This window comes from Somniosus microcephalus, chromosome 30, assembly GCF_052327205.1.
Source record: "Somniosus microcephalus isolate GS21.2 chromosome 30, FLI_Smic_1.0, whole genome shotgun sequence".
In the NCBI taxonomy this organism is placed as follows: Eukaryota; Metazoa; Chordata; class Chondrichthyes; order Squaliformes; family Somniosidae; genus Somniosus; species Somniosus microcephalus.
The window spans coordinates 14,885,356-14,908,255 of record NC_141016.1 but is presented as its reverse complement, the minus strand read 5'-3'; the positions used below and the strand labels follow the sequence as shown (position 1 = coordinate 14,908,255).

General features: G+C 46.3%; 1 protein-coding gene across 7 annotated transcripts in view; it reads right to left on the bottom strand.

Moving 5' to 3' along the window:
- LOC147097931 (transcription factor COE2) overlaps positions 1–22,900 on the bottom strand; it is a 362,047-nt gene that overhangs the window by 68,819 nt on the left and 270,328 nt on the right. For all 7 annotated transcript variants that reach the window (XM_085971014.1, XM_085971015.1, XM_085971013.1 and 4 more), the window contains one exon: positions 14,042–14,159. In XM_085971014.1, coding sequence (XP_085827140.1) covers positions 14,042–14,159 — 118 coding nt within the window. The remainder of the gene's footprint in view (positions 1–14,041; positions 14,160–22,900) is intronic.

The window sequence follows — 22,900 nt, the reverse complement described above, 5'->3', positions numbered from 1 at the left end:
GGCGAACCATTCTGCTGTTTGAAATCTAACCAGAGCCTTTCTCCCGATTCGCTGTTGCTTTCTCAGGCGCTGACGTCACCAGCTTTATGACAATGTTTATTTGGTGTGAACTCATGAAGGGGGAGACAAAGCAGTAAAATATATATGTTGCTTTTCTAACACCTCTCAACTAGAATCTTGTAATTTTTCATGACGAGCGCTACAGAGATAATTAATTTGAACACAAAGAAAATTTCCAATAATAAATAACAGGGGTTAGTACCATCTTTCACACACTTTCAACCAGTAATAGCTCCCATTTGTTCTTTAGGAATGGCACAAGATTCCCCTTTTCCAGTAGGAGTGACTCATCGGTTCAACTCTCAACTCTTTTTCCAGTCAAAGGTTTTGACTCTCATCGAAACTGTGTTCTCCAAGTATAGTCAGCTCTTATTTAAATGAGTCACTACAGGTACAGGGAAGAGTCTGCACGCGGCACAGCGGAGTGCTGGGGAGCAGGGAGAGCACAAGTAGCGCAGCACAGAGTTCGCTTGCAAGGGAGAGTCGACAAATGGTACAAGCAAGTGATTGCGTTTGGAAGAGTCTATGAATGCTACAGCACAGTTTGGGATAAAGGGGAGAGTCTACAAATGGTACAACACAGTGCGAGCAATTAGGGGCGTCTACAAATGGTACAGCACAGGGAGAGTCTGCAAGTGGCAAGCGTTGAGATGCAAGCGAAGGTTCACCAGACTGATTCCTGGGATGGCAGGGCTGTCGTACGAGGAGAGATTGGGTCGACTAGGCCTGTATTCACTAGAGTTTAGAAGAATGAGAGGGGATCTCACTGAAACGTATAAAATTCTGACAGGGCTAGACAGACTGGATGCAGGGAGGATGGTTCCCCTGGCTGGGAGCTCTAGAACGAGGGGTCACAGTCTCAGGATACGGGGTAGGACATTTAGGACTGAGATGAGGAGAAATTTCTTCACTCAGAGGGTGGTGAACCTATGGAATTCTCTACCACAGAAGGCTGTGGAGGCCAAGTCACTGAATATATTTAAGAAGGAGATATAGATTTCTAGACACAAAAAGCATCAAGGGGTATGGGGAGAGAGTGGGAATATGGTATTGAGATAGAGGATCAGCCATGATCATATTGAATGGTGGAGCAGGCTCGAAGGGCCGAAAGGCCTACTCCTACTCCTATTTTTCTATGTTTCTATGAATAGTCTACAAGTAACACAGCGGCAGTGTTGGGATGCAGGCGACAGTCTGCAAGTAGCCAAGCACAGGTCCATGGTTGATATGCCCCTTTGATGCTTGGCTTCTGATATCTGCTGTGAGGAGGCCAGAGGCTTCCCAACAGGAAGGGCAGAAAAAATTTAGAGGGAACCTCATTGCCGAGTGGCAACTGGTTTCAAAGTTATTGATGGAGGCCTGGAAGGAGTCACTGGTTTGGCCTCCAGACTGTATTCCTTGGAGACCAGGGGTAATGGAGGAATAGGATAACTTGATAAAGGAAGGGTTTGGACATTTTCCTAAACTTCCCTCATGACTTTGTTGTTAACTCTACTGCCTGGTTCTGTACAATCATATAATACACGGCCATCAGAAACAGCAGCAAAGACTGACCAGTATAAAAATTACAGTTTAAAAAACAGCCTGAATACCGGCCTGTTTACCAGGAGTTAGACTGGAAGTGCAGTGGGACGTCGGGTATCAAGCATTCCTTTTTCTTATTGCTTGGGAAATGTATACAAAGCACAGTTTGTAGGAATGGTGGAATACTGATGGGAGATGCAAGTGCTGGAGGCACAAAATTGATTTTCTCCAGAAAATGTTGATTTTTGACACTTCAGGACGGCAAGCATCACCTGGGCACAGCGGAAGAAAATAAAATCCGATGGGGAGCATTGCACATCCCTCGCAGAGCCTGCTAGGTTTTCTTTCAGTGGAAGGAAATTCAGGTGGATTCTGTTACCACGTGTGATCCACCCCATCTAGTTTTCCATTCTGCACTCTGCCTCGGTGATGCTTAACCCCCCAGGTGATTAAAACATAGATCCACCCATTCATTTTATGGGATATTGAAGTCTACTTTCAATTAATTTATCTTGAAATTATTATAGATTAGCAGTTCTGATGAAAGGTCATCGACCTGAAACATTAACTCTGTTTCTCTCTTCACAGATGCTGCCTGACTCGCTGAGTTTCTCCAGCATTTTCTGTTTTTATTTCAGATTTCCAGCATCTGCAGTATTTTCTTTTTGTATTAGATATTAGGTGGTGGATACAGATTCAATAGTAGCCTTCAAAAGGGAATTGGATAAATAACTGAAGGAGAAAAAATTGCAGGGATATGGGGAAAGAGCGGGGGAGTGGGACTAACGGGATTGCTCTTCGAAAGAGTTTGATGGGCCGAATGGCCTCCTTCTGTGCTGTACTATTCTAAGATTCTATATTCTAAATATATGAAAGTAAAAGCAGTTATTGGGACTTTAATACAACCTTATGAGATCCAATTCCTTTTATTGGGAATCTAACCCCAGGTACACCGAGTTAATTTTTGAACTGAAACCTCTTATAACACTAACACACGCTTTCTACATTCACAAGACAAAACTGGCTCATTATTGCTGTCCCTGACCCCTTGACAGGTCAGGGGCAGGCGGGGAATGACCTGGATTTTTAGCGTTAAGTAGCTTTTGGATTATTGTTGGTGAATAAGCACGTCTGTACGACATTTCTCCGCCTGTTGTTTAAATGAGCCTTTTAAAATAAACAGGTTAACGATGTGGATGGTGACAGTTAAAAATGCTGATCTTGACCATTTATACCCAACATGTTGCACCATCACATTTCTCCATAAGGATTGCCTGCCAGTAAAATACAGTGTGGAAGTCACAGTATTAGGGCTGCACCCTATAGGCATTCAGTGCTTAATGGAGTTTAGTATCTCTCTTTCTCTGTGCCCCTTTCACTCTCTCTTTCGCTCTCATCCCTGCCCCCCTTCCCTCTCTCTCTTTCGCTCTCTGTCCCAGAGCTGTGACGTGTTCACACCCTCTGTAACCACCAAGCAAGACTCCAAGAAGTGGGATAAACTAATTTTGTTTCAGACCTCCCAAAGGTGTTGCTGGTAAACCCTAGGATGTAATCCTTCAAGCTTTTCTGACACACATGATAGACTTATCAATGAAATAACACCGGTAATGAAGCTTCAACTATCAAGAGGAAAGCTAAAAACAGAACCGTACAATCATACAGCTATTGTTAAATAACTCCTCTGCAAAGAAACTCTCTTAACCCGTGGGTCTTTCCGAATTTTCACTCGCATGCGGTCGTATCATCTTCAGACATTCTCGTGAGCTTCATTATGTCGTGGACTGGGATTGAAGTACAGTGCATGCATCACCAGCTGGTAATGCTTCGAAACAATGGCTTTCTGTAATGCACCAGAACCTCTGACATCTAAGCAATGGGGCTATACATTCAACGGGACACGGTATCACATGGTAAAGAAAGAAAGAACGTGCATTTCTATAGCGCCTTTCACGGCCTCAGGACATCCCAAAGCGCTTTACAGCCAATGAAGCACTTTTTGAAGTGTAGTCACTGTTGTAATGCAGGAAACGCGACAGCCAATTTGCGCACAGCAAGCTCCCAAAAACAGTAATGTGATAACGACCAAATAATCTGTTTTAGTGATGTTGGTTGAGGGATAAATATTGGCCAGGATACCGGGGGGGGGGGGGGGGGGCGTGGGGGGAAGAATTCCCCTGCTCTTCTTCGAAATAGTGCCGCGGGATCTTTTAAGTCCACCCGTGAGGGCAGACGGGGCCTCGGTTTAAGATCTCATCCGAAAGATGACATTGAAATGGCCAGACGACCCATGCCCAGCAGCATTCTGGGGCAACTCGGGGCAGTGCACTTTGGGCAGGATTTTCATTGGGCCGTGGAGGCGGGATTGGAGGCGTGTGGGGGGTTAAAATCTCGAAATCGGGGGGGCACGAACCCATCCTGCCCCCAACCCGCCTCCATGCCAGTTTGAAAGGAGGCAGATACCCGACCTGTGCTGGGACCCACCTCCCTGAGGCGGGAAGGGGATTAGTGCCAATTAACTGCCTGTTAACAGGTAGTTAACAGGCAGTTTTTAGCCTAATCCCTATTTTTATTCCTGAAGTGTGGGCTTCCCGGTGGCTCCAAACCATGCCAAGTTAGCGAGGCGGGGCGTCGGGCTGAAGGGCTTGGAGGGTTCGAAATGTCTGGAGTTCAGGTGAGTGATGGGTGCATGAGTGCAGAGGTAAGTGTGTTTGGTGTGTGTAAAGTGTTTAAAGAAGTTTTACTAACCTTTACTTACCTTTACAGCCTTCCTTCCTTCAGGTCTCGGGAGTCCCTCACCGGCACAGAAAGCAGAATGGCCGCGAGCTGTCAAAAGTGGCAGCATTCAGCTTTCTGTTCTGGAGAGATCTCTAAATCATCCTGAGAGGAAGGAATTAACTTGGAGTACAGATTGTCAGTGTTTGACAGCTTCAAACAGCTGTCAAACGCTGATATTTCATCTGTCAAAACCTCTTGACAGATGAAATGTCAATCTGTGACATCACCTGAGCCCGCTGGGCTCCATTGATAAAATCCAGCCCTTTAAATCCCATGGTAATTTTTGTCAACAAATGCCTGTTTTATTGGGTATAATGAAACTGCCCCCAGACCCCCCCCCCCCCCCGGCCCCCACACACACACATTTGTGGGGGTAGAATTCCTTCACAGCCTCTCCCCAACTCTCACTGTAACATCAGCCGTTTCTGCCGAACATCCGCCAAAGTTATGGTGGGAGATCAGGAGAACCACGGCAGAAATGCTTAAACAGCAACTATCTTTTATAACTACTAACAGAGGTCTTTAAAATGATGAACGGTTTCGATAGAGCAGACACACAGTGTGTGTTTCCACTTGTGGGAAAGAGCAAAACGAGAGGCCATCAATATAGGATCATCACCAAGAAATCCAATTGGGAATTCAGAAGAAACTTCTTTACCCAGAGAGTGGTGAGAATGTGGAACTCGCTGCCACAGGGGGTGGTTGAGACGAGGAGTATAGATGCATTTAAGGGGAAGCTAGACAAGCATATGAGGGAGAAGGGAATAGAGGGTTACGCTGATAGAGTGAGATGAGGAAAGACGGGAGGAGGCTTGAGTGGAGCATAAATGACTGGTTGGGCCGAATGGCCTGTTTCTGTGCCGTATATTTTGTGTAATTCTACGTAAATGGTTGAAGCAGCTAACCAAGGCTCTTGGGTAACTATCATGGGTATACGAGTCACAAGCCCACACTGCAATGGAAACTCGAAAGCTGTGTAAATACACCACTTGGCACGGGACTGAGTCTTACAAAGCAGTCAGTAGGGATTGCAGCTGAGTCCAACCCGATGTACCTTTCGAGCAGGTGACATTGGACAGTGCTGAGGAGTGGAGATGTTGACTGATGTATTTCACTGCCCTAACCCAGGAGCGCCAAGGCCAATTGCAGCCCTCGTCCAGTCAACCCCACTGAAATCCGCTAACTTGGCACCGAAATGGTCCAACCTGGAACCTTCCCCACCTCCCGCAGCTACCTGAGAAGCCCCGCTAGCATACCTTTAACCGGAAATCGACTCCAGCTCCATTCTAGCTGGGAAATGGACTGAAACGTCAAGGTCCTATCAATAGGAAGTGTACTACAAAAATGCACGCATTTTTGCACTATTGCGATTTTGATTATAAGAAGCTGACCAGACTGGAAGAAGAAAAAGGTTCTCAAGCTCACTCAGGTTGCCCTGTCATTAAACCCAACACGTGGCACCCACTTTTTCTCTCCCCTCCTCCCATGACACCATTTTTCCTTTGTCCATCTTCTTTGTATGTGATTTTTGTTAACCGGGGCTCAGTGGGCAGCACTCTCGCCTCTCAGTCAGAAGGTTGTGGGTTCAAGTCCCACTCCAGAGACTTGAGCACAAAAATCTAGGCTGACACTCCAGTGCGGTGCTGAGGGAGTGCTGCACTGTCAGAGGTGCCGTCTTTCAGATGAGACATAAAACTGAGGCCCTGTCTACTCTCTCAGGTGGATGTAAAAGATCCCATGGCATTATTTCAAAGAAGAGCAGGGGAGTTCTCCCCGGTTCTGGGCCAATATTTATTCCTCAACCAACATCACTGAAACAGATTATCTGGTCATCATCACATTGCTGTTTGTGGGAGCTTGCTGTGCGCAAATTGGCTGCTGCGTTTCCTACATTACAACAGTGACTACGCTTCGCAAAGCACTTCATTGGCTATAAAGCGCTTTGGGACGTCCGGTGGTCGTGAAAGGCGCTACATAAATGCAAGTCTTTCTTTTTTTCATGCTCTTTGGCAAGAAAAATCTTTCAAAGCAGTCAGCTGGAATCCAAATCCGCTGCAGATTATCACTGTTATCTCAGATGTTGTTTGGTTTCAGGTATTATTTCAATGTTCCTCACAGTATAAGAGCCTTCAAACCACAGCTTATGTTAACGTTTTTTTTTTAGCCTTCTGGGTTATCTTGGACAATCTTACCGAGAACTTGGCATGTGAGAAGCTTGCTGAAAATTAACATCACCTTGTAGCGGTTTTACAGCCTCACACCGTCTCAACCTAGCTTACTGCAAGCATTCAGTGAACTCGGCTTGTTTGGTGTGAGCTCCTCCTGTGAGCTGACATTTAAGCTCAGGAGTTTGACGTGCTATGTAAAAGATTACAAGACAGGCACGCTCCATTTCCCCAAAACAGTACCAGAGATACAGAATCTGCGTGGTCCACTCTGCTGTTATTAGGTTCAGGAGTATTCGACACTGTTGGTAACATTATTTAATTTCTCTTCCCCCCCCCCCTAAGTGGCCATTCTTCGAGTGCCAGTGAGACTATTTGATCTAGCAGTGCATCACAGCCAAGCTTGATGTTGACCTCAGCTATGGGGATGATTTCCTCCACTTGGCTCTGCGTAGCAGCATCATTAAAAACGTGGGAAGATTTGGTATTTTTCATGAAATCATAAAACATGTTCAAAACAATTTAACTACATGTAGTGATTGCAGGAATCAACCCTCCTCATGTCTACACATCCAACAGGAATCATTTTCTTCCCCCCACCCTCGCCCTCCCCCAGCCTGAAGGCCATTGGTGGCACGCTGACTCTGACATCAACTAACAGAACAGATCAGAAATTGAACATAAGATAAGAACATAAGAAATAGGAGCAGGAGTCGGCCCTTCGAGCCTGCTCCACCATTCAATAAGATCATGGCTGATCTTCTACCTCAACTCCGCTTTCCTGCACTATCCCAATATCCCTTGATTCCCTTAATATCCAAAAATCTGTCGATATCTGTCTTAAATATACTCAATGACTGAGCCTCCACAGCCCTCTTGGGTAGAGAATTCCAAAGATTCACCACCCTCTGAGTGAAGAAATTTCTCCTCATCTCAGTCCCCTTATTCTGAGACTGTGACCCCCAAGTTCTAGACTCCCCAGCCAGGGGAAACATCCTCCCTGCACCTACCCTGCCAAGCCTCTTAAGAATTTTATGTTTCAATGAGCATTCTTCTAAATTCTAGGGAATAGGCCTAGTCTACTCAACTTGTCCCTGTAGGACAATCCAACTCCACCCCCCCCACCCCGCAAACATGGAAAAGGATATTCTTTAAGAAAGAAAATAAATTCTGAAATGGACAATATAAAGAGTGCTGGCTCTCACAAGCCACCTCTGTGCGTGACAAAAGAGGCAATGGCGTCTATTAGCCACTATAGTATTGATGGTAAGAGGTAAAAATGTGTCTGCTCATATGGCCAGTAGATTAATGACCACGAGGCTCAGTGGAGGCAGGTATTCCCCTCTACTCACGTCCCACTCACATCCTGTTAAAGCAGTTCAGTCACCATCGCAGCCACCCCCAGACTAACATTTCCTGAAGTTCAGCTGTCCCCACTTAACACGGCATCGCGAGCAAACCTGGGTGCACATTTCCACTTGGAGCTGAGCGGATCAGGCAGGGGAGAATCGCAGCCCGTCTTCAACCTCACGATTTCTCACCCTGTCAGGAGCTATACGGTTTCAAGGCCACATCCAAGCTCAATCCATCACCTCCAACTTAGTGCTGACAGGGTCAGAGGAGAGCATGAAGGGTTCTGGCAGCAAGCCAAACATTCGAGCTGTGTCTGAGCTGCTAGTCAATCACTTTCAATCAGTCTTGGAGGGAAAAAAAATGGAATGTTTTCTTGCTCTGATTCCTGGGATTTTATTCACTACACAGTGGTCCAGTGACAGGAAATTAACACCACTGCAAATTCTTCACTGATTTAATCATATTTCACAGTAGAATGTTGATGTTTTAACTCTTTAACCCATTAAGTCTTGTTAACACTGTGCAGCCTTGCACAGCATACCTCTGGACAACACTATCTTTCCAACAAGCATTTTCACCTCTTCCGTGCAAGTGCCTTTAGCGGCCTTGCCAACATTCCCATAGCACAGTCAAACTTTTGGGTATCTGAACCATTGAGAGACGTCCCTGCTGATTCTAGAGTGCTGTGGACCCTTTGGAAAACTCAGAAACCTTCAAATGCCTTGCTAAGGTTACCATAGTACCATAGAACCTTTGGGAACCCGGACCCTCTGGAGGCTTCACTAGAATTTCCATATTGCTGTAGGACCTTTGGGATCCAGAACCTTTGGAGACATCCCTAATGTTTGTGTAATATGTCAAACCTATGCACATCTCATTAGCCGTACCATACTTGCATTAATTCCAAATCCACTGATTTCCATGCGTATTTATAATCTGTGCATTCACTCAAACATAGGCATTGCATAAAGGCTATTAAAAAAAAACGTGATCAACAATTCCTATTCTCTGTGGGTAGGGTACTTTGATGTCTGGGAGCCAAAGCTGATGTGTTTAGGAGCTTTCCCCCCTCCCCTCCTCCTTCAGTCACTCTTTGGTGTGTAATGTTTGACTGTCCTTGAACCATTCCTGAAGGTTGTTCACCAAGAATGCACGGTGATGACTACAAAATATACTGTGCTCTTCAACGCCACTCCTCTCGCCCCCCTTTTATTTTTTAAGGACAATTATATTTCCTTTTTGCAAAAATGTTGTGCTCAAGGTTGAGGGATGCTGGTGCTGGGAAATGGGACACTTGCATTTCAGGCCACACCATGCAGACAAGTTAATTAAGCACAGAGTAGAACCTCCACCCTCTCCCAACAATACTCAATCTTAACCTCAGAAAAGCACTCTCTGTTGCAGTAGTGTGACATTTGTCCATTTCCCACCTAAATGGAAAAAATTGCCATGAGTTCCAGTTAGGGACAATTTATGTTCTTGGCTATGATCTGATGGCCATATCTACCAGGAGTTGGATTGAGACTGTCCTGAATTCATTTCATACAGGACCCTTTACTGCCAACAGGCTGACTTTTATCCCATCAGCCTGGACTGGATTTGAGCCTGGGTCCCAGTGCTGAATGGCCATAGAGTATATTGTTATAAATCTCATCATCATAAAGAAACTACTCATGAAATAACACTGGACGGCCAGCTGGTGGCGCCGTCCACGGAGTATAAATACTCGGGCGTGGGCCCAGCTTGTCAGGGACATTTTGTAAGACAAGGAACTAGTGAAGTACAACTAGACCTCCATGTTCTGAAACAAGTTGATTAAAGCCTTGCTTTATACTCGAACCAAGTGTGTAGTGAGTTTCGTTACGTGAAGTATCATCCTGCATCACCCAGTCCTGTTAGTTCCTTTTTTTTAAACTTCATCTTGATTGCACGCACGGAAAAGTGGGTTAGACAGAAAATTCTCTTTTGCTGCTCATTTTTTGGGAAAAAAAATGCTTTGAATATTGAGTCCGAAACAAATTGTGTCCACGACATATTTTAGATTTTTTGAGGGCGTGAGTAAATTTAATTCTTCTTGAGGTGAAGGATGTTTGTGCTGGGAATGAGTATTTTTCCATTGTTGGAGTCAAGCACTCGCACTTCAACGGAAGCAATCAACTGTACCCTGACAATGTGCTAAGAGACCAACCTTCGATGAGCACATCCTTTGTTGTGCCGGTGTGATATTTCCATATCAGCCCTCCCTTGTGGTCTGTCTGACTGAATAACACCGCTATTGATGCCAATTTAAGGGCAATTTTTGGGGCTCATGGACACCTGCCCCACTAAGAACGTGGCTTCTGACCTGAAAAACTTGACAAACCTTTAAAAGCATGAGACACATTACATCAGCGAGGCCTTTTAAGACTTCCTAATAACGCCAACAGTCCTGGCCTAGATTTAAATCTATTTGCCCGAGGTGAAAGAACAATGTTCTAATGTGCTGTTTCACCCAGGTACATTTGACAAACGTTGTGCATAACATTCATGAAATAAAATTAAAAATAGGAGGACGTTCGAAGTAACCTTGACTGAGTGGGAACAGTCTTGTCTCAAAGTCAGGCGGTTCTGGGTTCAAGCCCCTACTCCAAGGACCAAGCTGATGGTTCATTGCAGTAGCGAGTGATTGATGTATTATCAGAGATGTCATCTTTCAAATGAGAGGTTAACCTGTCCAGGTGGACATAAAAGATCCTTTTGTGCTCTGGCCAACTTTTATCCCTCAGCTAACACCTCTGTTATTTTTCCGATCCCTACGGGTGGGTACGCGCTGTGTACACACCCGTAGGGACATCGGAAATGCCGCTTTCAGGCACGCCAAGCGCATGCGCTGAAAACCGGCATTTCCGATCTGTCAGGAATGCTCTTGACAGATCGGACGCCTGCCCTGGAGAAGGGCCTCTGCCGGGGGAGAGTTCCGCTTTCTGCACAACCTCCGCCCGCTGAAAACCCTTAGAAATCTTAGCAGGCGTAAGGCCTGCTTTTACCAGCATAAGAGTTGAAAAAAGTATTAAAAACATAAGTTTATTTTTAGCCCCGTAAAAAACTTTAATTTTTCTTTCAAAAAATGTTTAAAATATTTAATTTATTGTAATTTTAACTCATTTTAAAAACGTGATTTTTTTTTAAAACATTTATTTAATGTTTTACTGTGTTTTTCGGGTGATCTCCATTCATTTATTTGACGGGTCTATCTGTCAAGTGTATGAAGGGAGATTCCCTTCTCCTATTGGCTCCCCATGGCCCGCGTGATCCCAGGGACGCTGTGAACCGCCTGCGCCCCCCGGGATACGTGGGCCCTGCGCATTTCGACTGTGGAGAGGCCCAGGAGCGGAAGTGTCCGGACCTCGGGAGCCCTCGGGTAAGTTGGTAGATTTTTTTTCCGATAGGAGGCCTCCGCACGCAGGAAGCCTCCAATCGGAAATTACAGGCCTTTATCTGGTCAGTTATTCCTTTGCTGCTTGTGGGGCCTCACTGTGTACAAACTAGCTGCCGTGTTTGGCTACATTATGACACTTCAAAAAGTAATGAATTGTCTCTGAAGTTCTGAGAATAAGAAAAGTGTTACATAATTGCAAGTTCATTCTTCCCTTACAATCTACAGGCTTTTTACAACCTTCTCTCCACTCTTTCCGATCTTAACATCTTGATAGGGTAGGTTTTTGTCATTTTAAACAATTACCCCACAATGAAGTCGTTCTTTTCTGCAAAGTTTGAACATATTGGTGATTTGGCTTGCATTTTTTGGTGTAAGACTCGGGGTTAACTAAAATACCCTTTCTAAAAATATGTTGCAGATCTCTTCTTTTTTTTTAATTGAGCTCCGTGAGACTTTTTTTAGATTTTCTCTTTAAAACCTATGAAATGCATCGCTGATTGGATTTAATTTTATCTGTGCCAGGCTCGCCAATTGACTGCTGAGGCCAAAATCCCAGCCAGGAATACCACGGCACAGTGCACTGCGGTCAGCTGTGGCTCAGTGGGCAGCACTCTGGCCTCTGAGTCAGAAGGTCGTGGGTTCAAGTCCCACTCCGCTAGACCTGAGCATAGAAATCTAGGCTGACACTCCAGTGCAGTACTGAGGGAGTGCAGCACTCTGTTGGAAGTGCCGTCTGCTCTCTCGGGTGGGTGTAAAAGATCCCCATGGCACTATTTCGAAGAGGAGGAGGAGGGGGGGAGTTCTCCCCGGAGTCCTGGGGCCAATATTTATCCCTCAATCAACATCAGTAAAACAAATTATCCAGCCATTATCACATTGCTGTTTGTGGGAGCTTGCTGTGCGCAAATCGGCTGCTGCATTTCCTACATTACAACAGTGACTACACTTCAAAAAAGTACTTCATTGGCTGTAAAGCGTTTTGGGATGTCCTGAGGTGTTGAAAGGTGCTATAGAAATGCATGTCTTTCTTTCTTTTTGATGGGACATGGCTCTGTGTCTATGATTATAAGAACAGCAGGAATAGGCCACTTGGCCCCTCGAGCCTGCTCCGCCATTCAAGAAGATTATGGCTGATCTTGGGCTCAAAGCCACTTCCCTGCCTGCTCCCCATAACCCTTCACTCCCTTATCTTGCAAAAATCTGTCTATCTCCACCTTAAATGTATTAAATGACCCAGCGTCCACAGCTCTCTGGGGCAGAGAATTCCACAGATTTACGACCCTCTGAGAGAAGAAATTCCTCCTCATCTCAGTTCTAAAAGGGCGACCCTTTATTCTGAAACTATGCCCCCGAGGTCTAGATTTCCCCACGAGGGGAAACATCCTCTCTGCATCTACCTTGTCAAGCCCCCTCAGTATCTTATATGTTTCAATAAGTTCACCTCTCATTCTTCTAAATTCCAATGAGTATAGGCCCAACCTGCTCAACCTTTCTTCATATGTCAACCCCCTCATCTCTGGAATTAACCTAGTGAATCGTCTCTGAATGGGGTCGATTTTCCTGAAGCTGTCGGGAAGAAGGCGGGACTACAACTTTTGGGTTTTAGACCTGCCTACTTCGACGTCCGGCCAATCCGCGCGATTTTCCCTTGATTGACCTTGTAGAGCCCGCCCAGCGGGCTCAGCAGGCCAATTAAGGGCCACCCGGCAACAGGTGACGTCACAGACTGCAATTTCATCTGTCAAGAGTTCTTGACAGATGAAATATCAGTGTTTCACAGCTGTTTGAAGCTGTGAAACACTGACAGTCTGAGTTCTAACATGAGTCCTTCTGCACAGACTCAGTTAGAACTCTCAGCAGCACTCAAAGCTGAAGGCTGTCACTTTTCACAGATCGCAGCCGTTCAGCTTTAAGTGTCGGCTGAGTGATGGGCTCCCGACAGCTACAGGAAGAAAGGCTGTTAAGGTAAGTACAGGTAAGTAAAAGTTCTTTACACACTTTAGACACACCAAACACACTTACCTTTGCACTCATGCACCCATCACTCACCTGAGCGCCAACATCGCGACCCCTCCAACTCCTTCAACCCGACGGCCCGCCTGCTCTAACCTGGCGTGGTTTGGAGCCGTCAGGAATCCCACACGACACCCCTCAAAATAGGGATTAGGCTAAAAACTGCCTGTTAACAGGCAGTTAATTGGCACTAATCCCTTCCCGCCTGGTTTCGGCGGGTCCCAGTGTGGGGCGGGTACCCGCCGCCCCTGAAACTTGCGTGGGGCGGGGTTTTGGGTGGGATGGTGTCGGGACCCCCAAATTCGGGATTTCCCCCCCCCCCCACATGCCTGAAACCCCACCTGATGGCTCCAGGAAAATCAACCCCGGAACAACGTCTTCACACAGTGAAGTCCTGACTCCAATCGTTTGGGCAGTTGCAAAAATGGAGGCCAGGTGCTTCCCCATATGAAGAGAAAGAAAACCTATAGAACATTAAATAGTTTTATTTGAAGAGGGCCCGGCCATGTGGAAGCTGGATAATTCACCATTTTCCTTCTTCTCGCGCACAGCAGTAAATGGCAAAGGAACAGTGCTGAATCCAATTAATATCCCATGGTCGGGTAGGCCATTAATTGAGGCCCAGAGACACACACAGTGGATGGAACTGGGCTTACGGTGGGTGTTGTTATTCTACACCAGAGAAACTATAACGTGCATAGTGTATATACCCTAGAGAAAATAAAGGACGTACCTTCTGTGGGGTCGAGGCGTCGGGCCCTCCGTCCATGTTTAGAGTTGTTGTGCACAAACATGTTGTCGGAGACAGCCAGCACATGACCATCAACGTTAATGGTTGTTGATAAAACGACCTGTGAAGTAAGGTGCAGAGAGATGGAACTTGGTGTGGATGGAACCTTTTTGCAGACAGTCTTAATGTACTGATCTGAGTCTCCAAAATCGCGCTCTCCAGCAAGCAATCAGCGGCCCGCACAAGGGACTTGGAAAGCATGAAAGTAGCTGCTGATGGCTCATTTGGCCGATGTGGAACTGAACCACCCAGACCGGGAAGGTGCCGAGTTTCATCCATTGTCGGTGGTGATCTAGCTAATCTTAGCCGGGGCAACAGTAGGGCTGTTACCTTTGGCCACCATTTCCTGAGTGTACGAGGGAAAATACCAGCCAGTATTCCCGCTCCTAATTACTATCCAGGAAAGGCCATTGAAGTGGACGGTACAACTGGGTTCAAGAGGCAATTGATGCATTTCTGGAGATCGATAGATTTAAGAGACATGGTGCAAAGTTGGGTTGGTTTCTGAAAAAGGGGCAGGTTCGTTGGGGCCCAATGGCTTTTTCCTGTTCATAATCTAAGCTCACATCCTAGTGCAGTACTGAGGGAGTTCTGTATTGTCAGAGGTGCCATCCTTGTGATAAAACGATAAATCAAGGCCTGCTTAGGTGGCTCAGATGGATGTTGAAGATCCCCTGGCGCTATTCAATGAAGAACAGGGAGTTCTCCCAGTGTCCTGGTCAACATTCCTCCCTTAACCAAAACCACAAAAACACAATTAACGCCTTTCATTTTGTTGCTGTTTGTGGGATCTTGCTGTGTGCAAATGGTTACCACATTTGCCTCCACTACAGTCCTGTGCTTCCAAGTAATTCATTGTATGTGAAGTTTTTGAAATGTTTCTGAAAGATGTGAAAATGCGCTATTTTAGTGCAAATCTTTCTAATGAGGTTGTCTGAAGATGCATCATGAAAAAATGGTCGCTGTTTCACACAGCGTCAGCAGCTCATGGCTATTGAACAGTTTGTGGCAAACACTGAGATCTTTAAAGCCGTGGCTCAGTGGGTAGCATGCTTGCCTCTGAGGCAGAAGGTTGTGGGTTCATAGACCCACTTCAGAGACTTGAGCACAAAAATCTAGGCTGACACTCCAGTGCAGTACTAAGGGAGTGCTGCAGTGTCAGAGGCCCCGTCTGCCCTCTCAGGTGGACGTAAAAGATCCCATGGCACTATTTCGAAGAAGAGCAGGGGAGTTCTCCCCGGTGTCCTGGGCCAATATTTATCTCTCAATCAACATAACAAAAACAGATTATCTGGTCATTATCACATTGCTGTTTGTGGGAGCTTGCTGTGCGCAAATTGGCTGCTGCGTTTCCTACATTACAACAGTGGCTACACTTCAAAATGTACTTCATTGGCTGCAAAGCACTTCGGGACGTCCTGAGGTCATGAAAGGCGCTATAGAAATGCAAGCCTTTTTTGAAAATTCTAAACAGATGCTGAACCTTTTGATACAAAACTAGCTGACAAAAACATTTTTAAAAAAAGGTTAAATGATTAGTAGTTGGGTTAAAGCCTTGAACAGCCAAAGGGAAAGTATACTGTTTGGACATAACGGGTTAGATCATTGTTGCTGATGCTTTGAGATATTTCAAATGAAAATCCTCAGCTAAAAAGGCTTTGATGCTCGCTGGCAGTGAAGAATGGGAGACGGGTAAGAGCTAGAGGGACTGGGACGAGGGAACAAAATAATGTACAGCACTGGGTGAGACTACTAAAGTCCACCAGACCAATTCCAAAGTCCAGAAAATATTACGCATCACTCCATATCTCTCACTTCCTTCACCAAATATCCAACCCTCTCCCTGTTGAATTTGCCAACCTGTTAACTAGTCTCCCTGGAGCCTGTTCCACACATTCACTGCCTCTATGAAAATGTAGTTAAGTCTAAACTATATGTTCACCTTCTCTCTTATGAGCTTGAGACTGCGGCCCATGAGTCAAATATTATTGGGGTTCAGGCGGTTGTCTTTTTTCCCCAAAGGCTGATCTGCTGTGAGAGGTATGAGATGCACATCAGTGAGAGCGGTAAGAGGGACAAAGAGCGAACAGCTCAGATGAAAGAGGCGAGTTAAAACTGAATAAGGCAAGACTTCTTTTGCCCACTTCCTGAAAAGAAAAGAAAGACTTGCATTTCTATAGCGCCTTTCACAACCACCGGACGTCTCAAAGCGCTTTACAGCCAATGAAGTACTTTTGAAGTGTGGTCGCTGTTGTAATGTGGGAAACACGGCAGCCAAGTTGCACACAGCAAGCTCCCACAAACAACAATGTGATAATGACCAAATAATCTGTTTTTTTCCCCTTATGTTGGTTAAGGGATAAATATTGGCCAGAATACTGGGGATAACTCTCTTGCTCTTCTTCGAAATAGTGCCATGGGATCTTTTACGTCCATTTGAGAGAGCAAACGGGGCCTTGGTTTAACATGTCATCTGAAAGATGGCACCTCCGACAGTGCAGCACTCCCTCAGTGCAGCCTAGATTTTTGTGCTCAAGTGTCTGGCATGGGACTTGAACCCTCAACTTTCTGACTCAGAGGCAAGAGTGCTACCCACTGAGCCACAGAGCCACAGAGCCACAGAAACCCCACAGTGCAGATAGAGGCCATTTCGGCCCATCGAGCCTGCACCGACACATATCCCACCTGATCCCCGTAACCCCTACACCAACACATATCCCACCCTATCCCCGTAACCCCACGTATTTAATCCCCCTAACACTAAGGGTCAATTTATCATAGCCAATCAACCTAACCCGCACATCTTTGGACTGTGGGAGGAAACCGGAGCACCCGGAGAAAACCCACGCAAACATGGGGAGAATGTGCAAACTCCACACAGACAGTCACCCGAGGCCGGATTCGAACCCGGGTCCCTGGTGCTGTGAGGCAACAGTGCTAACCACTGTGCCACCGTGCTTGATTGGCAGGACCTGTGTGCATCAGAGTAATGCACCAATCCATGCTTGCTGTAGCCAATCCTGTCAGAGCTTTTGGTTCATTGACGTTTTCAATGCAAGCTCTCAGTGTTTGATCCTCCGACAGCTGGGAGCTCACACAGTGGGGGAGACTGGATTGCTGGCACTGGTGCAGCTACTTAAAGGGCTGCAGCAGCCACTTAAAGGGAAATATGCTTTTGCCAGGAGAAAATATATATTAAGAGTTTCTGCCCAACTGATAGGTCCACAGCTGCCAGAGCACTGTAATTTATAGATGCAGACACAATTTCAGCTGTGGCTACGGAGATAGGGTGGGATATGTGTTGGTGCAGGCTCGATGGGCCGAAATGGCCTCTATCTGCACTGTGGGGTTTCTGTGGTTCTGTGATTCTGTGAGCACTGGGACTGAAAAGTCCATCCCAGTGTCTTGTATCTAGTACGCACTAGATATAGTAAAATCCTAAATGGGTTTATAAAGAACTCCGTTATGATTTTGGAATACCAAGTACACAGAGAAAATCTACCCCAGGGTGAGAAAAAGGCTGGAAATTCAGCAGAGAATACAGTTACGTGGATAGACTAGAGAAGCTGGGGTTGTTCTCCTTGGAGCAGAGAATGCTAAGAGGAAATTTGATAGAGGTTATTAAAATCAGGAAGGATTCAGATAGAATAAATGAAGAGAAACTGTCTCCAATAGCTGAAGGATCAATAACCAGAGGGCACAGCTTTAAGGTGATTGGCAAAAGAACCAGAGGCGACATTAGGAAAAACTTTTTTTACGTGACAAGTGGTGAGGATTTGGAATGCGCTGCCTGATAGGGTGGTGGATACAGATTGAATAGTAACCTTCAAAAGGGAATTGGATAAATACTTGAAGGAGAAAGAAATTGCAGGGATATGGGGAAGGAGCGGGGGAGTGGGACTAACTGGATTGCTCTTCGAAAGAGCCGGCGCAGACTCGATGGGCCGAATGGCCTCCCGTCTGTGCTGCACTGTTCTATGATTCTATATGAGAGGCTGAATCAACAGAGAAGTGAAGAACTACAACAGAAGGGGAGGCTGAAGATTAATGCGGTGAAATGGAAGAAAATGCTCGCATGATTGATAGGCCAGTAATGTATCAATGATCGGGTGGTAACCACAATCCGGGGTTATGAGAGCTATTTCTTTAATACATGACGGCATTAAAGGCCGATAAATCCCCAGGGCCTGATAATCTACATCCTAGGGTACTTAAGGAAGTGGCCCTAGAAATAGTACATGCATTGCTGGTCATCTTCCAAAATTCTATAGACTCTGGAACAGTTCCCGTGGATTGGATGATAGCTAATGTAACCCCACTATTTAAAAAGGGTGGTAGAGTGAAAATGAGGAATTATAGACCGGTAAGCCTGACATCGGTAGTGGGGAAAATGCTAGAGTCCATTATAAAAGATGTAATAGCGGAGCACTTGGAAAACAGTGACAGGATCAGACAAAGTCAACATGGATTTACAAAAGGTAAATCATGCTTGACTAATCTACTGGAATTTTTTGAGGATGTAACTGGTAGAATAGATAAGGGAGAACCAGTGGATGTGATGTATTTGGACTTTCAGAAGGCTTTCGATAAGGTCCCACATAAGAGATTAGCATGTAAAGTTAAAGCACATGGGATTGGGGGTAAGGTACTGTCTTGGATAGAGAACTGGTTGGCAGACAGGAAGCACAGAGTTGGAATAAACGGGTCTTTTTCCGAGCGGCAGGCAGTGACTAGTGGGTTACCGCAGGGATCGGTGCTAGGACCCCAGCTATTCACAATATATATATATAAATGATCTAGATGAGGGAACTAGATGTAATATCTCCAAGTTTGCAGATGACACAAAGCTGGGTGGGCGTGTGTGCTGTGAGGAGGATGCTGAGCAACTCCAGTACGATTTGGACAGGTTGGGTGATTGGGCAGATGCATGGCAAATGCAGTATAATGTGGATAAATGCGAGGTTATCCACTTCGGTGGCAAAAACAGAAAGACAGATTATTATCTGAATGACAATAGATTGGGAGAAGGGGAAGTGCAACGAGACCTGGGTGTCCTTGTGCACCAGTCGCTGAAGGTAAGCATGCAGGTGCAGCAGGCGGTTAAGAAGGCAAATGGCATGTTGGCCTTCATAGCGAGAGGATTTGAGTACAGGAGCAAGGATGCCTTGCTGCAGTTGTACAGGGCCTTGGTGAGACCACACCTTGAGTATTGTGTGCAGTTTTGGTCACCTTATCTGAGGAAGGATGTTCTTGCCATGGAGAGAGTGCAGCGAAGATTCACCAGACTGATACCTGGGATGGCAGGAATGACGTATGAGGAGAGATTGGGTCGATTAGGCTTATATACACTAGAGTTTAGAAGAATGAGAGGGGATCTCATTGAAACTTATAAAATTCTAACAGGACTAGACAGACTAGATGCAGGAAGGATGTTCCCGATGGCGGGGGAGTCCAGAACCAGGGGTCACAGTCTAAGGATAAGGGGTAAGCCATTTAGGACTGAGATGAGGAGGAATTTCTTCACCCAGAGAGTGGTGAACCTGTGGAATTCTCTGCCACACAGGGCAGTTGAGGCCAATTCATTAAATATATTCAAGAAGGAGTTGGATATATTTCTTGAGGCTAAAGGGATCAAGGGATATGGGGAGAAAGCACGGACAGGGTACTGAATTTGGATGATTAGCCATGATCTCATTGAATGGCGGAGCAGGCTCGAGGGGCCGAATGGCCTACTCCTGCTCCTATCTTCTATGTTAGAACTCAGCAGAGTTCACAAAGTCAATTATTTTTTAACAGGCACCTGAGATTTTACTGAGTAATGACCTGCTGGTGTTGGGTGTGTGGCAGGGCGGAGTGTGGGCGATGAGTCAGAGGAGACAGGCAATATGCCGGCGAGAGACCGCGGGGGCCAGTCTTGCTCGTTTTCTTGCAAGCAGCTCAGCGGCGGCAACGGGAGAACTCTGTGAACAGGCCGCACACCTGCCGGCTTTCCGTGCCAGCGGAGCGGGCGCGCGCCATACCGGGAGCTCGTCGAGGGGGGGTATAAGTAAAAAACTTCAAAATGAGAGGAGGAGCATTAAAATATTTGTCTCAATTTTTCCTTTCAAAGATCAGCATTGGAGCTCCCCTACTGGCCCAGTTGGTAAATGCAGCGGTTGGCAGATCGTGAGCTGGGGTGACCCAGGATCAAGTGCCTAGGCTGTGCCGAGTTAGGTGATCTCAGTTAGGGAAACAGTAATCATAGAATGATACAGCACAGAAGGAGGCCATTTGGCCCATCGTGCCTGTGCCGGCTCTTTGGTAGAGCTCTCCAATTAATCCCACTCCCCTGCTCTTTCCCCACAGCCCTGTAATTCTTTTTTTTCCCTTTTAGTATTTATCCAATTCTCTTTTGAAAGTTACTATTGAATCTGCTTCCAGCGCCCTTTCAGGCAGCGCGTTCCAGATCACAACAACTCGCTGTGTAAACAAAACGCTTCCTCATGTCGCCTCTGGTTCTTTTGCCAATCGCCTGGAATCTGTGCCCTCTGGTTACCGACCCTTCTGCCACTGGAAACCGTTTCTCCTGCTGCTCGAATTAGCCTCAGCGCCCTGCACTCGGCAAAGAGATTAAAAACCCAGCCATAGTTCCTATCCTGATTGTGTGAGTGGCACCTGGGAATCCCTGGCCCAAGACCGCACAAAGTGGAGGAGAAGCATCCGGGAAGGCGCCGAACACCTCAAGTCTCTTCGCCGCCAGGAGCAAGCGGAAGCCAAGCGCCAACAGCGGAAGGAGCGCATGTCAACCCAAGCACCCCACCCGCCCGCCCCCTTCAACCACCGTCTGCCCCACCTGTGACAGAGACTGTAGGTCCCGCATTGGACTCATCAGTCACCTGAGAACTCATTTTTAATGTGGAAGCAAGTCATCCTCGGTTCCGAGGGACTGCCTAAGAAGAAGAAGAAGAAAGGTAAGGACAAGAACAGGCTGAGCTTTGATGCTCCTCACACTCAAAAGTCCAGGCTGGTGCATGAGGAATAGCCACTGGGGTGAGATTACAGAGGACGACTAGGTTTTTGCAAAAAAAAACGCATCCCTGTCTTCAGGAGAGACGAGGAGGGGAATTAACAAAATTAATTTCTTGCATCTGGCAAACATAAAGGCATCTGTGGAAGGCTTCATGTTTGGGATGTAACATAATCTGTGAAATGAGTGAATCAGTCTACTTAATCATTTAAACGAGGTTGCCGTAATGTGTTGCGATTGCTGTGGGGAGGGCCGAGCACTTTGGCCAGTGCCAGCGATTGTCCCTCTTGTCAGTTTCCTGGGTCACTGAAACTGACCCGGCCCCATCTGGAGTCCATCAGTCATCTCCCGACAACTTCCTGAAACACCTCCCTCCATTTCCTGTTCCCTTTTCTTCTGCATTGCTCGACTTTCAAAAAACTGCAATCCACTGAACTCGGATCCAGGAGGCGGGGGGGTCGGACGCGATCCCACACAAATCCCCAAAACACTGGCCATAAATCCTTCCAGCTACAAAAACTTCTTGCATCTTGGAAAAGCAGTTAGGATTGGGATTTCAGGATATATATCTTTTTCCCATGGTCTACACTTTCTGCTGGTGTCGTAATCTGTTAAAAAGACTAGTTCCTGCCAAAGAACCAGATGAGAACATTGTGATTAAATGCGTTCCATGTGATGATTTGGGGGGGTCTTTGTTGTCCCGTTTACCTCCAGTGGATAATGAGATATTTTTCCAGTCCATTTGATATGTCGTTGAGCTGCCTAATTGTGTGGTTATGACCCTTTTTATAATTTTGTGATCCTCAAGATGAGTGATATTCGTGCTGGGGAATGGAACACTTTATGTGTCAAGCACCTAGGATCAGGATCACACACTCCCAGGTCAGATAAAGCACGGGTATAAAGCTCCCACCAAAATGCCCCATCAAACACTCCCAGCTAAATGACCGCATGGTTTAGATGCAGAGTGAAGCTCCCTCTACACTGCCCTACCAAGCATTCCGAGTTTAGGTACAACATGGGTTAGATACAGTAAAGCTCTCTCTAGACTGTCCCATCAGACACTCCAAGGTCAGGTGCAGCATGGGTGAGATGCTGAATAAAGCTCCCTCTACGCTATCCCAGCAATGTGTCTCAGACAACATCAGTGAGGCATTCCCACTGGACTAGTCAAAACAATTTTTCCATTTCCCAGCACAGCCATCCTGTGGCCTCTCTAAACGAGATTGCTGAATGTCAGGAACTGTTCCCCGTGTGCAGATTATATGAATTAAAGTGAGCGAAACTGGCAGTCCACATTGTACTGTAAGCCAATGCACAGCAGGAACTGGAGTGAGACCGCCAGAACCGATTTCACATAAGGTTAATGGGCTCCTTCTGTGCCATTATGACTCTATAAGGTCCTCGGTGGAGATGGATTTGAGCCAAGGGTCCCGGAGGTGAAAGGCTGGTGTCACCATCCAGCCCACCCCACCTCCGCCCCCACTCAATGCCCATTAAAACTTTTTTTTTTAACGTAATTTCCGCCTTCAAGAGGAGTTCCTGGTTGGCACGTGAATAAGGCTACTCGCCAATGCGGTACTGAGCCATACAAATGGGGATGATCTTGGGCGCAGTCCCCTTTTTGGGTTGAGTTAGCCAATCTCAGCTAGGACGGACAGTGGTAGCGTGTGCCACAGTTGGCATCACTGGGCTTGGGAGAGGAAAAGAAATCAAGCAGGGTTCCCACTCCACAGGAAAAGTATATTTTATTGGGCGGGGGGCCCACAGTGGGTGCCATGACATCTCTGGAATGC